This window comes from Andrena cerasifolii, chromosome 6 (assembly GCF_050908995.1).
Source record: "Andrena cerasifolii isolate SP2316 chromosome 6, iyAndCera1_principal, whole genome shotgun sequence".
Classification (NCBI taxonomy): domain Eukaryota; kingdom Metazoa; phylum Arthropoda; class Insecta; order Hymenoptera; family Andrenidae; genus Andrena; species Andrena cerasifolii.
The window spans coordinates 5,710,750-5,730,519 of record NC_135123.1 but is presented as its reverse complement, the minus strand read 5'-3'; the positions used below and the strand labels follow the sequence as shown (position 1 = coordinate 5,730,519).

The following is a 19,770-nucleotide window of genomic DNA, read 5'->3' as shown; positions in this document are numbered from 1 at the left end:
CTATGCGACACGACGCGACGTATCCCGTTCCCCGTTCATACCTGACTCAATCTTATGTTTCTCACATGGACCTAAGAATTAAATCTTAGATCCATGGTTTCTCATTTCTTATTACCTCTCAATTTAGTTAACTCTTAATTCGTAATTGTAATTTATTTACATTGTACTTTGCAATTGTACTTCAATTGCAATTACGAGTTGCGACGTAATTTAATTGAATGAGAGATCTGAATCACGAATTACAATGTAATTAAATACGATGTAATGGAATTATTTTAGAATTATAATTCATGGAGTAATTCAATTGTAATTCTGCACAACTCTGTGGTTCCTATCGATTATCCCACGTTCACATTAATCAGTTTCTTAAGTGAATTATCGTATTAACGTTAATAAGTAGGATAAATGGATTTCTATATGTACACTTATGGTTGATTTAAAGGCTGAATCTACACTCGCGAAAATGTATAAACTATCTAAAATCCATTAAATCAAATTATCATTGGCATTATGCAAAAAACCTTTCTAAAATCCATTTTTAACATCAAGATAGCTTATTTACTTGTCGCTCTTTATTGAGAAATGAAAGAACTGGTCGACAAAGGGGATGATATTATTGGGGAAATTTATTGTTTCAAAACTTTATAATATTACCAATGTCACGTTAGATACTAGAACATCTAGATCAACAATTAACTTGTGAAGTTCTACTTGTTTGTTACAGGCTGGGTAAGCATTGAAATCTCCACCACTTGTGTTCTTAATTTGTTAGAACGGCTACAAAATGAAGCGACTACGAAAGTACGAATGGAAGATTAAACGAACATTAAAATATGACGTTCATGTAACCAAAATGAATAAAGTGCAGGGACAGAGAATTTTGTGCATACAATTTATTCTCCAACCTCAGAATTCAAAAATATAAAATATTGTACTATTCGAATTTATACAATGTAATCGGCCATGTTAAAATAAAACCTCGGAAAATAAACAATGCATTAGTTGAACACAGGGAAGCGTGCACCTGCGCGCAATAATTGAAATTTATTAGCCATCGCCGGTGGCCATGCAAAAACACTTTTTCCACCGATGAATAAAATCATTAGTATACGCTCGAATTACTAACCACATTTGAATTCTCGGTGCATGGTATGATACACATTCCTTGGCGATCCTATCAACGTTTCCTTCTTCATGTCGAATGAACTGCCCATTCGATATTCAAAATTGCGAGCTAAAAAGAGAAAATTGTTCTAACTCTACCCTATCTATTCTGAATTTATATTAAAATTCGATTCGAAAGCCCGCAGACTGCTATGCTCCCTTCAGGACTCCGCTGCACGCTTCATCTCGATAGTCTGTCGAGAAAATTTATGTTTATTGTCATCCAAAAATTCTAAAACGAAGTTCAGAGAAGCGAACGAATTTCCCACGGATATCTTCAACGATGTTCGGTACAAGGAGCACAAGAATTCCAAGTAGCGCTCGAGTCCTAGACTATAAACAACATTTTTTTCTAATCGCACGTGTCCCCCCCCCTCGAATCACCCAACCGAAGGTAGCGCCCGGGCTGGAACCGGGAGTGTCCTTCCGCGTGCGAGTGGTTCGCACGTACGAAGTGCTCTAATTGAATCCCTCACGGCCGTGGAAAGATTTCTACGACCACGACGAAGTTTCCCCCCGTCGCTCGGAACTCTTTCGTCGGGGAGGAAAGCAGGACTAAAGGGGGCGGGAATTGGAGTCTTCATCAATCGAGATCGGGTAGTCCACTGGCGGAGCTAAAGCTGTCTCTGGAGTCCTTTTGGGCTCGCTCGAAATGGCTGCCGGGCGAGGTGTCTTTCAGGCGGTTATCGAAATTCAGGAAGTCCGAGCCGCACGGGCTACAGGCCTGCATAGATCGGGGAAAGATTCTGTTTCAGTGGTCTGCGAGAAATGGTTAATTCTAATGTGTCTTTACTTGGAGCAAGAAGCTGTCCGGCCCACCGTTCTCCGTGATCTGTCTTTCCAAGCGGGGCGACGAGATCGCAGCACTGTCCGCGCTGTTGCAGAACCCTCCATCGCCGTCCATCATCTTTAGGCAACAATTACATAAGTACATAGGAAAGAAGAATGCAATTAGCAGAGAAGAAGCTGATTCACCAGTTTGGTCTTCTCTTCGACGACCTCCACGACGTTTCCATCCTCCGTGCTTGTAATGATGCCCGTTCCCAACTTCTTCCCCAGGATCTTCACTTCCTTCCGGCACCCGCCGGTAGTGCTCACCATGCCGGTGTCACAGCCGTTCGTGTTCGCAGCTGTGCTCTTCAAGAACTGCTCGTACGGACTGAGCAACTTCATGTCTTGATACTGGGGCGTCATGATCTCTTGGCCATGATTCTTCGGCCCAAGGATCTTCACTTCGCCCAGGCCAGAGAACAGCTTCGACTGCGGTGGACAGTTCGCCTTGCTGCCCAGAATCTTCGCGGGGAGTTCCAATGCGCGGGTGAAACAATTATTAGCCAGGAGCACAATTGTGTCGTGCTCTATTTGATCAAGAAGTAACGAAAGCTCTTAAGTACTACCTTCGTGTTCGGATGGCCCGATCCAAGGATCTTCATGTCCGCTTGGCTGATGGCTATTAAGCCGGCGTCGGACTCGCTGTCGTCAAAAACGGAAGGCAATTTCAACTTGGATTCATACGCCGAATGATGATCCTCCATGGCCGAGCTGAGGATGTTAAGATCCTCTGCCAAGCTGTTGTTGCTCTTCAGATACGGAAGCGATTCGTGTAGAAGCGACAGAGACGGATGATTCTTCAGCAGCAGGGATATCGAGGGCTGGGTCGTGGTCGACAGCGTGGATATATCGCTGCGATGGCTAAGAATGTTCGTCAACTCTTGCTGACTAGTTGGCAGCCCCATGCCTATGGTAAAATTCAATGAACATCGTGGTTCAAAGAGCTGAGCGCGCATTAAAACTCTACCTTCGTCCTCGTGCTCGCTCCCACCAACTCCGCCGTCCATGGTCAAAGGTTTAGGGCCCAGGATCAGGTCGTCGATTTTCGGTTGCGAGAGGAAGCTAATGCTGTCTACGAAGCGATCGTCGAGGCTCTTGCCGTCGAGGATCCTGATGTCTTTGTCCTCCAAAATCTCGATGCTGTCCATCGGCATGGATTTCTGCGCGGGCGCGGAGTCAAGCACCATGATCTGATTATCAGGATCCCCGATGATGACCTCCCCGTTGCCGCGCATGTTCACCACGTTGATCGCGTCCGCTTCCTCGCCGTCGAGGATCGTCACGTCGTGCGAGTTCTGGGCCATCAGGTCGCGGGCCTCGCTGTTCGTCATCACCTGCGCCGAATGAAATCACCAATGAAGACGCGTATCCCTATTTTCATCAGTTCATAGGATCTTCGACGTGACAAGGTAAACGATTCCTAACTCCGCTTAGAACTGGCGACGAGTCCAGGAATCATGGAATCAAGTTCGTCACCTCGTAACGGCCATCCTCGGTGGCACGCACGAACTGTATACCACCCTGGGCAGCCAGTTCCAGCAACTCGTTGCAGTCCTCCATCGCCGAGGATACAGCGGGGCCATTCTGGCGATCCGGCTCGTTCCTGGCGGGCATGTTGTACGTGAACTGGGGATCCAGTGCCGTGACCAGGCTCTCTGTCGACAACGCACCATATAAACACCACATTGCCGCGACAGTGTGAAAAACTGCGCGGCGTTAACGAGCCAATTATAGCCGGGCAACGACGTCCGAACGTTGCCACGCGAACTATCGAGCTAACAGCGTATCGTAAAGTGATCATATCACCCGGGGTTGTCGATACGACTGGGGATGCAAGACGGAAGTTTCGAGCGCTCATTGAGACGGCAGCGGAGCCCTCACCGTGCTCGTTCTCAGGCCCAGGCGGCTCCACGATGAAACTGATCTTCCCATCGGGATCCACGTTCTGGATGACAGTGGCCACAACGGGCACCTTGATCTGGACAGCTTTAATCCTGTCTAGATCCGCCGGGATCGTTGGGCTTAGCGTCATCTTTCCAGCCATTCGCAGGTCTTCGGCCGTCGCAGGGGTAAGAATCTGAATAATCGATGGTGTTCGTAAACAGAGACTGATAATTAGATGTGTGAAGGGCCTTGCTTGCTGGGTCCTACAACGTAAGCTGTACAAAATGGGTTTTACATTTTTGTGAGTCCCAGTCGGCGAGACTTTCACGAGAACGGGGATCCCCTTGGCTGACTTGAACAAGGCGAACGGGGTTTGCCCCTCGAGCAGTGCCATCTCCATCGCTTTCGTATCGATCTTATCTATCACCACAGACTCCATCACGTCCGGCTTTCAAGAAATACAGTTTAGAAGTTTTATTGTTACATTTGTTTCCCGGTAGTTCTTGCAACAGTTATCGTCCTTCTATTGTCTCTCACTCAAGTGGAGATCAAACGAATGTTAAAGATTGCGAGATTAAAGGTATGAAAAGTATAATGAAACGTGGCATCACCTTGGGTGGGTTACTAACCGCAATCAGTGGATCCTTGTCCCTCACTTCGATAGTCTGATTACGGTCACCGCTGGGCAGCTGGACGATCCTGACGTTCTTACTGTAAGTCGATTTCGAACGATTAATAAGCACCCCCTTTTTCATCGAGGCGAACGAGCTCGCCTGCAATCATTCAAGAGCGATCGAGACCGGAATAGGCTAAAGGAGCGGCCCTTGTTTATACGTGTTGAATTTCTTTTGTAACTTTTTGCTCTGGCCCCCTAAAGCGGTACCATTTCATAAAAAAGGAAAGGGTGCCGACCAGGCCTTAAAGTTTAGAATTCATCAATGGTTCGATTTTGAAGAATTTCTCAAAAATGGTAAGCCCTATCGAAATTTTGCTCAAATAAAATTAAAAGATCATTCAATTTTCTACAATTACTGTCTATATAATTTTTTCGTGCCTCCAACCATTTTTTAGATAATAGCGTTTGAACATAGAGAGGTCCGCGCCTTGCGCGTATAGGCAATACGTCACGCCGTACAAGTGGGGCGCGCAAGGCGCCGACCTCTCTGTATTCAAACGCTATTATCTAAAAAATGGTTGGAGGCACGAAAAAATCATATACACACTAATTGTAGAAAATTTAATGATCTTTTAATATTATTTGAACAAAATTTCGATAGGGCTTACCATTTTTGTGAAATTCTTAAAATTCAAACCATTGATGAATTCTAAACTTTAAGTCCTGTTTGGCACCCTTTCCTATTGTCCTATTGCAATAATCTTTTTCAGGGACTATTTTTTTATGAAATAAGTGGTTGAAAATAAGAACCACCCTAATAGGCTAATCGCGAACGATCGCGTCAGCGCGAGGAACGGGGATGACTGGAGTCATTGCTACTCGAATCGTAGACGTAGGGCTACCAATTACAAATGCCGGCTGTAATGAGTTTACAGGCAGAAATGGCGGAGGAAAACTGTGAAATGCTTGTTCTCGGCGCTGACTGAGGGATGAACATTCAGGCCGCGTTCACGTTGGAGAAGGCTGTCTGTCCGGGGGCGAATTAACCGTCATTCGTTCCATGACGTCTACCTACTTCCTTATGACGGTCGGATCGCTCATTCCTGGCTGAGAGGCGGCGCTGGGATGTCGATACTTTATGCCGTGCTTGTACTCCTCGTGCGATCTCAAAGAGAATCGACGCGGAAACTCTTTGCCACAGATTCCGCACACGTACTGCATTTTCTCCGCGTGTGCATGCGCTTTGACCTTGTGGCAGACCAAATTCGACATCTGATTGAAGCCTTTGCCGCACAGCTCGCATTTGTACGGCCTCTCGTTCGTATGAGTAAACACGTGGTTTCTCAAATTGCCTGACAAGGGAACAGGTACGGAACCATTAGCGCTTGTGACCGTTGCTCGCGTCTCGCAGAGTGGCTCTGATAGTTTTAAACAGAATATAAATCACCGCCGAGGAGAAAGTCGAGAGATTTTTCAAAATATACCCGTTCACGCGGGGAATCCTATTTTCGGGGCTGAAATTATAGCGAAATTTGAGATTTTCTTTTGGGGAAATTAGTGATTCGATTTATCTGAAATTTGGCACATGTTTTTATGCATCTTTGCAGAAGTTGCAGTTTTTTTGTTATCAATTTTTAATGATAAATATAGGAGTTACGCACGATCGATCATCACACCGCGCAAAATTCGTCGTTCGCTGGTGTGCATGATATTTATCTTGCCGGTAATCTGAAACAGAAAAATGAAACGGCGTTTAACTTTGTACATATGTAGCTTCAGCTTGATGAACCAGAATACAGATAAGTTATATACTTCATTTGTTACATAAGAGAATTGGCGCAAAACTGCATGGCGAAAATTATGGGTTCAGACCTTTCTGTTTGAAAACTCACTACTCTCCTCAATAAATTTTTTTGTTTTATTTCGGTTCACCAAACTGAAGCTTCATATGTACAAAGTAAAACGCCGTTTCATTTTTCTGTTTCGGAATACCTGGAAAATAAATATCATGACCAACAGCGGACGTAACTCCTATATTTATTATTAAAAATGAATAAAAAAAAATACTGCAGCTTCTTTAAAGACGCATAAAAACTTGGCCAAATTTCAGATAAACTGAATCGCTAATTTCTTAAAAAAAAATTCCCCAATTTTGCTACGTTTTTAGCCCAAAAAATAGAATTTCCACCCTAAGGGATTACTCGTAGACAGGGGGTAGAAGCAGAACGACTCTTTAGGAATTTATTTCAGAAAGTGTACATGAATATTTTTATGCAAAGGTTTTTGTATTCAGGTGAGGAACACTTTAGCAGGTTATTACATTATCTTTTGGTGTAAAAATATTTTTTTATTGCAAATAATTGCGATTGCGGTGGTGACCACGATTTCTGAAAAACCACTTCACCAATCTTTCTGAAACTTTGTAGGTTTCTCCTAGACATTCAAATCTAGTCTTTAATCGAAACATTTGTTTTTCCAATGCATAGTTTTTATTTTATGGATTAAAAATGAGTGTTTTCTTTTTCGAAAATCGATAATTTCACATTAACATCCGCCATTTAGTCCCAGATTAAAATTTTATAAATCGGAACGATTAAAAACTGGACAAACTATTGTACTAACTAAATCTTCTTCGTTATTTGATTTCAGATAAGCCAGTTCCGAATAATGTTGGTCACCGCGAAACGTATTTCTAAAAACAGCTCCCGGAAAGTTAATTGTAATTTTGCATTAACTAAATACTTTTATACCAAAACGTAATAATATAATTTGAATTTCGACCGGAAAAATTGTTCTAATTAGAAGATATGATTTCGGCGTACTGGTTCGATCTGTTAAATAATTAAATAAAAGCTATTTTACAATTTTGAGAATTTTTACCAAAGTCCAACGTTTCGGTCAATGATTATGACCATTCTCAAGGAAAGTTAGATAAAAGGAAGAAAATAATGCGTATGATTTTATAGAAAAAAATTTCTTTTAAACAAATATCACGTTCATTGCTGGGAACGTGCGACGCATGGGTCATGCTCAGTCAGGAGGCCGAAAATAGGGTGGTCTTTGAAAATTTTTTACTCAAAAGCTATAACACATTTCTCAAAAATTTTTTTTTCCTTTTAAGGATTGCATCTAGTACCGTGCGTCGTAATTTTTTTATTTACAAATATTTAGCAATAACTAAGTTATTGTCCATCACTCGAAGGTTCTCTAAAAATAAAGCAGCAGTGGTCACCGCAGAAGCCTTTTCTTTTAGAGAACCTTCGGGTGATGGACAATAACTTAGTAATTGCTAAATATTTTTAAATAAAAAAATTACGATGCACAGTACTAGATGCAATGCTTAAAAGGAAAAAACATTTTTTGAGAAATGTGTTATAGCTTTTGAGTAAAAAAATTTCTGGTGAATGATGTAAACAGTAGACACGAGGCAAGAAAATTTTTTTGTATAAAAGCATACGCAGTATTTTTTCCCTTTTATCAAACTTTCCTTGAGAATGGTCATAATCATTGACCGAAACGTTGGAATTTGGTAAAAATTCTCGAAATTGCAAAATAGCTTTTATTTAATTATTTAACAGACCGAACCAGTGCGCCGAAATCATATCTTCTAATTAGACCAAAACAAATATAATAACCCGTTAAAGTGTCCCTCATCCGAATACAAAAAACTTTGCATACAAATGTGCATGTACTTTCTGAAATGAATTCCCAAAGAATTGTTCTTTTTCTACCCCTCGACTGCGAGTAACCCGTTAAGCGTTTATCCAATTTCTCCGAACTCTGTTCGAATTGGTCGAAAAGGTCCTCTGCGAGGTGCATTCGAGTTTAGCGGTGGAATTTTGAGAACCGATAATCACCTTTCTGATGGAATCCCTTCCCACACACCTGACACTTGTGTGGTTTGTGCTCCGAGTGTGTCTTCCGGTGGGAGATCAACGTAGACACTCTGCGCAAGTACAAATATGAAACAGCCTGTGTCACGAATGAATTTTCCAAAATTTAGTTTAAGGGATCTTTCCACTGTGACGCTCTGACAAAGTACCGCTGTTTGCAACTTTTTATTGTCACAAAAGGAATGTGTTTACTAGATTGAAGTTTTTTCTATTTATTAATACGTGCTTTGAGAATAGAAAATTATTTTTTTCATATTTTTTTAATGCTTGCTTGCGCCAAAATAAGTGGGGGTGTAATATGCGCTGTAAACTAAAAGACGCCTCGACTGCGTGGTCGATTTTGAAGGAACCATGTACCTGGGGGGTGGAATCAGGGAGGTTTGTAATCAGCATGACTATCTATATTGCCCTAACTAGAATCACACATTTTCGTCGCTTTTCTCTCACCTTTTGCGTCGCAGAACGTTTAAAAAATTTAGCTACTTTCCATAGTTCAACTTCGGGCGTCCGTCATTTTGTTAATTCCTCATTAATCTAATTAACCTTACTCCCTGCCACAGCGACAGTCATGCTGGTTACAAATCTCTTTGGTATTTTGGTTTCAGACACACGGTTCCTCCAAAATCGACCGCGCAGTCGAGGCGTCTTTTACTTTACAGCGCATATTACACCCCCACTTATTTTGTCGCAAGCAAGCATTAAAAAAATATGAAAAAAATAATTTTCTATTCTCAAAGCACGTATTAATAAATAGAAAAAATTTCAATCTAGTAAACACATTCTCTTTGCGACAAAAAAAAGATCCAAACAGCGGTACTTTATCAGAGTGTCACAGTGGAAACACCCCTTAACAATTTTCAAAGACGCTCGTGTCGACGTGGCAGAAATTCGTTTGAAACGAGATCAATGAAATAGAAAGTACCCTCTGCTAAGATTTCAAAAGCACCGATTCCCCATCGATTTAATTGCTCCGATGCAACGATTCCCGTCGCTCCGATCAACTGATCTTCGCGACGAGTATAAACGAATATAAAAACAGGACTAGACCTTATTAACGGAAATTTCGTGCTCGTTAAAATTTCCTTGTTGCCGCGATTCAAAAGGCTAACGACCCGCGCGTGCTCGTACGCGAAGTAATTATTTCGCCGTTCTTTTTCGGGGGAAATAGTAATTTAAATTTTTCGTGCGCATTATTCGCGGGAGCGCTGCGAACGCGGCTTAAACGTGGGAGCGTGCGCGTGGACGAGGAGAGGCTGCTTTCGTCGCGGTGCGCGTTCAAAGGGTGCACGAGGATCGACTCAGAGCCGAGAGGGGTGCGATGAAATTGCGTATCGATTCGCGGCGCTGACCTGTTGAAAGTTTTCTTGCAAAATTCGCAAACGTACGGCCGCGCGTCGCTGTGTATCGCCTTGTGCTGGCTCAGCGTCGATAGCTGGCGGAATGCTTTGCCGCAAGCCTCGCATTTGAAGTTCCTCTCGTCGGTGTGGGTGGGCAAGTGTCTCATCAGGGTGTACTGGTGCCGGAACTCCTTCGAGCCTTCGAGCAACAATTACCGCGCGTTTTTCCAGGGGAAGAATATTATTCTCAACGGTGCTCGCCTTCGAGTTACTCACAGATCCCGCACTCCCAGATCTTCAGCGTCTTTCCGTCCCGTTTCAGGTACTTGACGAAATGGAGCTTCGACCTTGGATCGTCCTTGTCGATCAGGCGCGTGGAGGACGAGGAGGGTCCTTCGACAGCGGGGTGCGTGTACAGCATAACGTTGTCCTCGGTTGCGCTGACGTTCTGATCCAGTATCTGGAAATGATGAGTGATTTGATTCATTAGGGATTCTGGAATTAAGGAAAATGATGCGAGTGCCTGGTTTCGTACCTTGTACTTAAAAGCATCCTTTCCGAGAAATTTCGTTATACTGCCATCGATGTTGATCACTTCGGAATCTATGGCAACGTCCAGGTTCATACAGTCGTTCTAAGAAACGAAAATTAAATTCAACATCCGTAGAATATAGAATTTTTGTTGAAAGATCGGGATATACTTCCGAATGGTGGCTGATCGACACGAGGCTTGAGGGGATGGTTCGGGAGGGGGTGTGGACCCTAAATCTGAAATTGTAGCTTCGGGAATTTATTAGTTTCAGAAATATTAATAAAAAATTATTGTTAATTTTTTTTTAACTGTATATACGTAGCCCTAACGGGGTTTTATCCCGCCCTCCCCCAATTTGTCCTACGGACAGCTGGACGCGTTCCCCTTACCCCCGCGTGCCCCTCAGGCGACTAAATGACATGCGTATTTAGCTGAAATTTAAAGCCAATTTTCTCGAAAACGAAGCGCGATATTAAAAAATTGTATTGTATATTTTCGTCTTATTTGGGCCTGTGGAATCACCCCCCTAGAGTATTGCCTAGCGATAAAGTAATAGGTATCCACCCTGTATAATAGGATGGATCGCATCTCCAAGTTTCTGGTTGAAATCTCCAAACTTACATCGCTTTACGCGCCCCCCGCACTAATCTAGCCCCAACCAATACTAATATCCAGAACAAGTTGGAAAGTGGAATGCATAATGTCGGAATGAGTCAACAGAAATAATGAAAGTTTTTTATTAATATCTCGTAAACTAATAAATTCCCGAAGCAACAATTTTAGATTTAGGGTCCAAACACCCTCCCCACCCCTCCCCGCAAATCTCGTGTCGATAGGCCACTGGGGCTTTTCGGAAGTTGGGGCTGTTCGAGTACTCGAATATTCGAGTAACTTGAAATTCGGACCGAGCCGAGCCGAGTACTCGAAAAAAAGCGAGCGGCTCGAACAGAACCGAGTAGGTAGCTTGAATAGAACCGAGAACTCGAATTTTTACCGAGGGGGCCGAAAGTACCGAACAGTCCGGTGTGTCGAGTTGTTTGATACTTGAATATTTCGAATATTATAGAATATGCTTATATACTGGATAATGGTTTGTAATTATTATTATCAATATTTCGACTTTATTTTATTTATTTATTTATTTATTAATCATAAACGGGTTAAAACCCATTATATAGCAAGGATACATAACATGATGCGTGTTGAATAAAAATAAATTTAAATATATGCATACTATATCAAATTATACTTAACAATGGAGAGAAAAATGAAAAAATAGAGGTGAAGAATGAGTAATGAGAAATGAAAAATGTGCAATGAAAATGGAAATGAAGATGAGAATGGAAATGAGAATGAGAATGAAAATGAAAATAAGAATGAAAATGAGAATGAGAATGAAAATGAAAATGAAAATGAAAAAGAAAATGAAAATAAAAATAGAAATACATAGAAAATAGAATAGAAGTGAAAAGTGAGGGGTGGAATTAAAAGTGTATACTATACTATTAATTTTAGTTTTGTCGCGTTAACGGATTACCAGCTATTTTGATCGTTCGCTCTTAGCATTCTGTGCAATTTACTCTTTAATACGTCAACAGATTCATGAAATAAAGCAACTACATCAGCATATAAGTTTGCTTGTTGTAGTAGCCGGTTAATCGGGTCAGAAGATCCATATTTCGTTTTGTACACGATATAATAGAATAAGGGTTTTTCCCTGAGCGATCTGGGTGGAGCATATAGTTTTATTTTCAATAGTTAGGTAATACTTTCATTTGCAGTTTACATTTTAATTACTCACATTATTACTGCGGCCTCGCCTTTATTCGTATCTTACTTTCTCCTTATGTACTATATCTTCTGTTTAATCAGTATTAAAGTCGAAATAATAATAATGATAATTACGAACCATTATCCAGTATATAAACATATTCTAAAATATTTGAAACATTCAAGCTTCAAACTACTCCACCCACACACACCGGACTGTTCGGTACTTTCAGCCCACTCGGTATTTTCGGCCCGCTAGATTTTCTTCGAGCCACTCGAAAAAATTCGAGTTCTCGGTTCTATTCGAGCCGCTCGAAAAAAATTCGAGTTCTCGGTTCTATTCGAGCCGCTCGAAAAAAATCGAGTTCTCGCATTTCTTCGAGCTACTCGGTTCTATTCGAGCCGCTCGGTTTTTTCGAGTACTCGAACAGCTCTATCGCAAGAACAGCAAAAGATCGAAACTATGAATTCTGTAGTTATATAGTGTTAATAATTACTTGAATTAGCTGATGGTCATTGGTGGATGTCAGTCCAGGTACAACAGTGACATCGTTTCTTCCTTCAGCACCTGTGGTCTCTTCTTTCACGTAAACTTCATATACGCTAAAGATAAAAGAAGAAACCCGTTTTCTCTTATTTGAATTCATAAACCCGGCGCCAATCAAATCATATCAAACTGCTCGAAGGTGTCCAACACAAATGTCTAAGGTATGTCGCTTTCAAAATCAACAAACCGATGTTTATAACCCGTCGCAACTACGATGGCATTCCCAATACCTTAAATATGAGCACTCTGGAAGATCGCAGAACCATGGCAGACTTGGTCTTAGTTTATAAAACCCTTAATCAGTTCATCTCTAGGATACCCTTAACCCTCGGGCGCGCCAATGAGAGGTACACGAGCAGCCGCGTGGTGAACTCAGTTGATCAGTTGCAAATAATCATTTTAGCCCCCTTATATGTTACACTTCAGAAACGGTTTCTCTGTTGACAGTGGTAACTTAAATTAAATGTGATGGGGAAATATTAGCAATGTATCCAAAAATGCAGTAAATGTATTTAAAAACACAAAAATAGTATATGTAAAACATTTTTAACATCAAAAATGAAAATCAACTACAAGCATCATAGGGTTCTTGAAACACACCACGATCGCGCGGAGAGAACGTTTGAATTACCGAGATCTTATGAAGGAAATACGCAGATCGGTGAACGGAGTTCACAAAGCGCGCCCGCTCGAGGGTTAAGATCTAGGGAACTTTTTCATATTGCCCCATATCGAACGAATTTAGAAAAAACGATTGTATAAATAGACTTTGTACAACTGCGAATGATTTCGACGACTTTGTCGACTTTTTCCATGGATCTGTAACCATCTTCAAATCAGCTGTATCAAGACATATTAAGGGGTCATGCTCAGTCAGGAGGCCGAAAAGAGGGTGGTTTTTGGAAATTTTTTACTCTAAAGCTATAAGACATTTCTCTAAAAATCTTTTTTCCTTTTAATGATTGCATCTAGTGCCGTGCATCGTAATTTTATTATTTAAAACTATTTAACAATAACTAAGTTATTGTCCATCACTCGAAGGTTCCCTAAAAATAAAGGCTTCTGCGGTGACCACTGCCGCTCGAAAGTCGAGCATCTAAAATAAAAAATTCAAAAGAATTTACTTATTATATTATATTATCTAATACTTGAACGAAGGATTTTTCGAAATATTGATTTGGGAAAAAAAGGCTGATGTTTAAAGTAAAAGTTTCAATTTTTATCATAAATCATGCCTGATTTTTGTCAATTAAAAGAAAACTAAGCATCAGATAAAAAAAATCCTTCATTCAAATACTAGATAATATAATATAATCAGTAAATTCTTTTGAATTTTTCATTTTAGAGGATCGACTTTCGAGCAGCAGTGGTCACCACAGAAGCCTTTTTTTTTGGAGAACCTTCGAGTGATAGACAATAACTCAGTTATTGATAAATATTTTTAAATAAAAAAATTGCGATGCACAGTACTAGATGCAATGCTTAAAAGTAAAAAAGATTTTTAGACAAATGTGTTATAGCTTTTGAGTAAAAAATTTCCAAAGACCACCCTTTTTTCGGCCTCCTGACTGAGCATGACCCCTTAAGCTGCGTATATTGTAACTCGAACTAAATTCTCCTTTAAATTTCTTATTCAAGTACTCGACACCAAAGGGCCTTCGCCCGCGAGTAAATAAATAAATAAATAAATAAATCGAAGGAGAAATAGGAATTCCCAGTTGCTCGGTCGTAATTAAATTTACAGAAAAATGTAGTAATTAATTTATTTCGTGAAACGAATATTCCCAAAAACCCCAGACAAAAACTGCACGGACATGTTGCATTCGTTCATCCCCCGACTTTTTTGCTCGCCGAAATCGAGACAGAAAAAGCAAACCATGTAAACGAACTTCGTATTCTGAATATTGCTATTCATCGTGTTAGTTTTGCCTTGAGAGATGCCTATTATACAATTTCGGCAGCCCGGGGCCGGCATAAAAATGAAACAAAAATCTTTCTATTATTCCGCGCGCGTTCGTTTAATTAAACACAACACACAAAACCCTAAACCCGGCCCGCGTGTGCGGAAAATCGTTACACTGTTCCGCGGAAGCATTTTACCCCGTTATCTTTAAATTTTTGGAGCATCTTCCGCGGAATGGTAAAAAAATTGGGGATTAAAGTCAGGAATGGGGGCTGGTTACGGTGTAACCCTGATGCATGTTAATGTTTTAAGCTCACCTGATTACCTCGTCCGGAATGGGGCGAGGGAACTGCACCTGCGGATCTTCGTACTGGGTCTCCCCTACAAAATTCAATAGCCTTCCGTGAAAATTCCTCGCCTCAAAAATAATAAATTTATTCAAACGTCCGTACTAGCCGTACAGTTTCTTAACGCGCGCGATACTCCGCAAAGAATCGGCGAAGTAAGCGATCGAAACACTGCAGGCCAGAGCTGGGCAAAATGTAATCTAATTACAATTTACAAAGTACGATTAAACTGTAATTGTGTAATTGATTACACATTATTTTCAGTTATCGTTCATTTAGATAATTGACAAAACCAAATGGTCAACTACCTAGATTAACAATTACAGAGAATAATGTGTAATTAATTACACAATTACAGTTTAATCGTAATTCGTACATTGTAATTAGATTACATTTTGCCCAGCTCTGCTGCAGGCTTGTTATAAGATGGATGTGTGCAAAGCGAGAACTTCCTAACGAGAAATACTGTTAAACAGTCACATCCGAAAGGGCAGCACCTTTCTCCGTGAACTCTTTGAAGCAGAGAGAAAAGAGAAGTCTCGTGTTTTTAATAGTGTCATTTTGAGAGCACTTTGGGTTCCCAGGAAAGGGAGCACGATACTTCTGTTCCCTAATACCGCTCGTGACAAAATAATCCCTTCCCCTCTTTTTTTTACTATTCTATTTAATAATCCATTGCCAGCTGGAGCTGTTACTTTGGCGGATTTTTTATGCTCTCTGGGAAATTCGATCGTGCCCAGCCAAAAGAATTTATAACCGGGTGGAATGAATAAATTGTATCAATCATTTCATATTCATTAAAAGCCCGAAATTCAAAGTGACACGTTTATCCTCTTTTCGATCCTCCGCGCGGATATATCGAGCATATCTTTGGGCAAAATGGTAATGGACAAGTATGAATTATTCGTTTGTCAGAAATAAGGTGGCTTCGCTTATTGTTAGTGCTTTAGACGCTGTATACCCGTCTCGCAGTGATGAGCGTTCGGAAGTACGAGATCTCATTCAGCCTGAAACTATGTTCGAATTCTCTATAAACGAGTCACTTTCAAAACGACACGTTTAAAGTGTGCCATCGACTGAGAGGCGCTGATTTAAATGGATGGAATTTGCGGCACAGGTGCCGTTGCGTACAATGTATCCTCCTCGTCGCGTGCATTCTTCGACGGTGCCGAGACAATGTCGTATCGAAGCGCTGGAGATTTCGTCCAACCGAATTGTTTAGTCTACACTGATCACCAGACGCAACTAACAGATTGAATTCATATAAATCTCGCGACAAGACTGTTCAAATACGCTTCCCAATAAATGGCTGAGATTTCATACGGGGACGTAAGAAATTACTGGAGTAAGGAATTACTGTATTTAATTAGAAACCAGATTTCGGCAAAGTGTGATCTAATTATAAATTATAAATTACTATTAAAATTGTGCAATCAATTACACTATTTTGTCGACTGCCTAAATTAACGATTACAGAAAATAATGTGTGATCAATTACACAATTACATTTTAACCCATTAGCTGCCACGATCACCATTCGGGGATTTTGGAATTTTACGTACACCACTCGGCGCCGAAAATATATTTGTTACGCCTATATATATGTATTCTATTAATATTAATATTTTAATTTCTATTAATAGCGTTAATATTAATATTATAATTTCTATTAATAGCATTTGTATTATATATATATTATATATATATTATAAATATTTAATATATATTATATATATATTATATATATAATACAAACGCTATTAATAGAAATTATAATATTAATATTAATAGAATTCAAACTTTCTGCTACACACAATATTGACTGATATATATATATATATATATATATATATATATATATAAAATATATAAAAAATATATTTGTTACGCCTGACAGTTTAGTTTCATTCTATATATATATATTTTTTATACATTATATATATAATCAGTCAATATTGTGTGTAGCAAAAAGTGTGTATTCTGTGCTTCGTTTTTTTACAACAAGCGAAGAAATTTTAAATCCGTCTGTAAGTTGAACGGAACGGAATTGGAATTGCGTCGGGTTACACGTGGACTGTATGGAAAAATGGCATAAATAACAGCTATTTTTGTATGCACGGACAAAGCATATAATAAAAGAAACAGTTTCTTATAGTTTTCTTTCATGCAACCTGCCACAATCCCCATCTGGGACTTTTTAAAAAATATCGAATATTTTCAAAACAAAACATAAGTTGAATATAATTATACTATTACGCAACTCTTCGTGCATACATATAACTTATCCGGCCAAAAAATTCAAAACAAAATTTAGCAGTTGCTGGGTTAATCGTAATTTGTAATTTGTAATTAGATTACATTTTGCCCAACTCTGTGAAAAACAGAAGAATATATCGCACCCGAGACTTCTTAATCCTGAATTAAAATTACAATTTAACCAGTCCACAATCATGCACAGTTGAAAGCACTGCAACTCTCACAAGTGAACATCCCGAACCCGGAAATTCGAAAATTTCTGAAACTTTGTGAATACGTAGAGAATTTCCTCCCGATTACAACGCAAATTTTATTTGCTGCCCAAATTCACTCTAAGGGGGTGTAATTGACCGCTGAAAATCCGCTTATCCACCGATTTCGTGTTATAACTCGTGAACTGTAAAATAATTTTCCACCAAATGCTAGATCCAATTAAAACAAGTAACTGTTGTCTTGAAACACAATTTCAACTTTTATAAGAGAAGATCCCCAGCCGGAAATTCAAAAAAATTATGAAACTTTAGGAATATGTAGAGGATATTACATATTACGAAATTCTTTTGCTGCCCAAATTCACTCTAAAGCGGTAAGAAGCTACCCCCTAGAAATCCAGCTATTTCCCAATCTTCTGCTATAACTCGCGAACTGTAAGAAATAGATAAAAATGACTTTCTTCAATTAGGCCTATAATTTGTTAAGTTACAGCTCCTACAGTTCGCGATTAATACCCCAAAATCGTAGAATAGCCGAATTTTCAAGGGTTAATTTCACCGGGTTCGAGTGAATTTTCGCAGCAAACAATTCCATTGTAATCCGTAGGAAATCCCCCGCACATTCCCAAAGTGTCAGAATTTCTTTGAATCTTCTAATTCAGGATCTTCCCTTGTCAGCCATAACGCAGCTCGACCCAACAAACCCACCGGCGAATATATTCCCAAAAACAGTGTCACCACAAAACCATTCTCCTCTAAAACGCAAGAATCGACGACACTGCCATAAAATATAAAAAAAATAGTCTTGCAAATATAAAAACAGCCCCTACAGGCATCCAATGATCCACTTACACCACGGCATGGCGAGTCCTCTTCGCCAGTGGACGCGCAACGCGACGCGCTAAGAGTAAAAGTCACGCACCATGGTGCGGGAGAGCTCGTGTCGATCCTCTGCCATGGGAAATGAATCATGGTCCCGTGGCTCTAGAGCACGCGGGGCGCGCACTCCGCGATCGACCCGGGCGAATCTACCGTATTTCGCTCTATTTCGGTTGGAATCGGCGAGGAGAACCGGTAGCCATTGCCGTCAGATCGATGACGTTTCGCGAGGTGCCGTCGAGCGAACGGAAAGGAGTCGAGAGAAAAGACTGTCAGAGCGGCGGAGAGTCAACGAGGCTCGCGTAGAGTGGTTCGCGATCGGCAGAACTCCGACATCCTCGTTCCTCGCCTTTTTCCCAGCTGTTTGGCTGGCAAATAAACGAAAGCCGCCATCATCATGGCTCATTTTTCACGGCGGGGGGACGCGCGCGACAGATCGGCGAGGGACTATTCGCCGCGGCGACAACGTCAGCCGAGTCCGCGGCTCGCAGATCGGCGAAAATAATGGGGAATTAGCTGAGGAACGATCGGGGATAGGACCGCTCGGCTATCCGTTCCCCTGCTCCGCGGGATGATACTCACAGTTGTATCCTTGCAGCAGGTTATTCTGGGACATTTCTTGTCGCGGACCGTGCCACCTCCGGAACCGAGCCACTTACCACGGGGACGTCTCGCAGCCTGATTCGCAGCGATCGCTAACGAGGAATCGTTCGGGACGGTCCCCAAATCGGTTCGACGGATATCGCCGCCCAACGGGCGATTTCGGAAACGCGGTCGCGCAGGTCCGTGCCATTCGACACGGAAGCCCTTTTAACCTTTCATCCTACGGTTGGTGAAGTCTTCTTTGGAATTCTCCGCGCGAGCTGAGGAGGGTGGAGAACAGCTTGTGGATATTTTTATGTAGATTATGAAATTTATTGGAAATTGGCGAGGGACAGCGATTAATTACTTCTGTGGGAATTGAAAGGGGAACTTTTTTATCTCGCAGTCTGTGGGTTTTGAAATCTTCGAGTTTTATTGAACGAAGAGGAAAAGTTTATGGTATATCGTGGGATATAATATTTTGAACGGTTTCTTGAAAATTGGAGGTGAAAGAGGATGACGGCTGCTGATGTTTGTTCGCTTTTCGACCACTTTCCACATCCGTGCGTAGTCCCTTAACTCGGCGGGAGGCGCTACTGGGTAAAATTTACCACAGAGGCGCTAGTTGCGAAAATATGAAGACTGTTTGAGCTTTTGTTACTTTTTTTTTAAAGAACTTTAATAAAGATTTTAAGATATTTCATCAATTTTGTTTGATTCTTAAAACACTGTACTTTAACATAAAAATTATGAAGTTAAAAAATATATTCTGAAACCGTGGTTTTTTACGTTTCAGTTTTGGGTATTTTTCACCCGGTAGCGACAACCTGTGTTACAATATGGGGTGCGCCTCTGGCCGGGTTAAGGGGTTATACTTAATCAGGGGACAGAAAAGAGGCGAATGATTGTGAATTTTTTTTTTTAAATAGCGGAAGCATATACTGTGGCCCGATGGAAAGAAGACGGCTGAAATGTCACAGGGGCAAGGGGGGTTCTTCGCTCGCATTGGCTCCCGCC

At 40.9% G+C, this 19,770-nt stretch overlaps 1 protein-coding gene across 1 annotated transcript; it reads right to left on the bottom strand.

Moving 5' to 3' along the window:
* Positions 1 to 1,747: 1,747 nt before the first annotated feature.
* On the bottom strand, positions 1,748 to 18,787 carry LOC143369648 (uncharacterized). The gene is made up of 17 exons (XM_076813851.1): positions 18,754 to 18,787; positions 14,795 to 14,858; positions 12,525 to 12,630; positions 10,261 to 10,359; positions 10,002 to 10,185; positions 9,738 to 9,924; positions 8,353 to 8,441; positions 5,571 to 5,847; positions 4,509 to 4,590; positions 4,175 to 4,327; positions 3,877 to 4,072; positions 3,472 to 3,650; positions 2,963 to 3,329; positions 2,562 to 2,902; positions 2,140 to 2,457; positions 1,958 to 2,071; positions 1,748 to 1,888 (listed from the first exon to the last, which is right to left on the bottom strand). The coding sequence occupies exons 1-17, from the start codon at positions 18,785 to 18,787 to the stop codon at positions 1,748 to 1,750; spliced, it is 2,931 nt and encodes a 976-aa protein (XP_076669966.1).
* Positions 18,788 to 19,770: the final 983 nt, after the last annotated feature.

Coding starts and splice junctions, on each gene's coding strand:
- LOC143369648 (XM_076813851.1), bottom strand. CDS start 18,787: ATGTCCCAGAATAACCTGCTGCAAGGATACAACT. Junction 14,859..18,753: donor CCTGCTGCAAGGATACAACT/GTGAGTATCATC, acceptor TGAATTTTGTAG/GGGAGACCCAGTACGAAGAT. Junction 1,889..1,957: donor CGGACAGCTTCTTGCTCCAA/GTAAAGACACAT, acceptor CGATCTATGCAG/GCCTGTAGCCCGTGCGGCTC.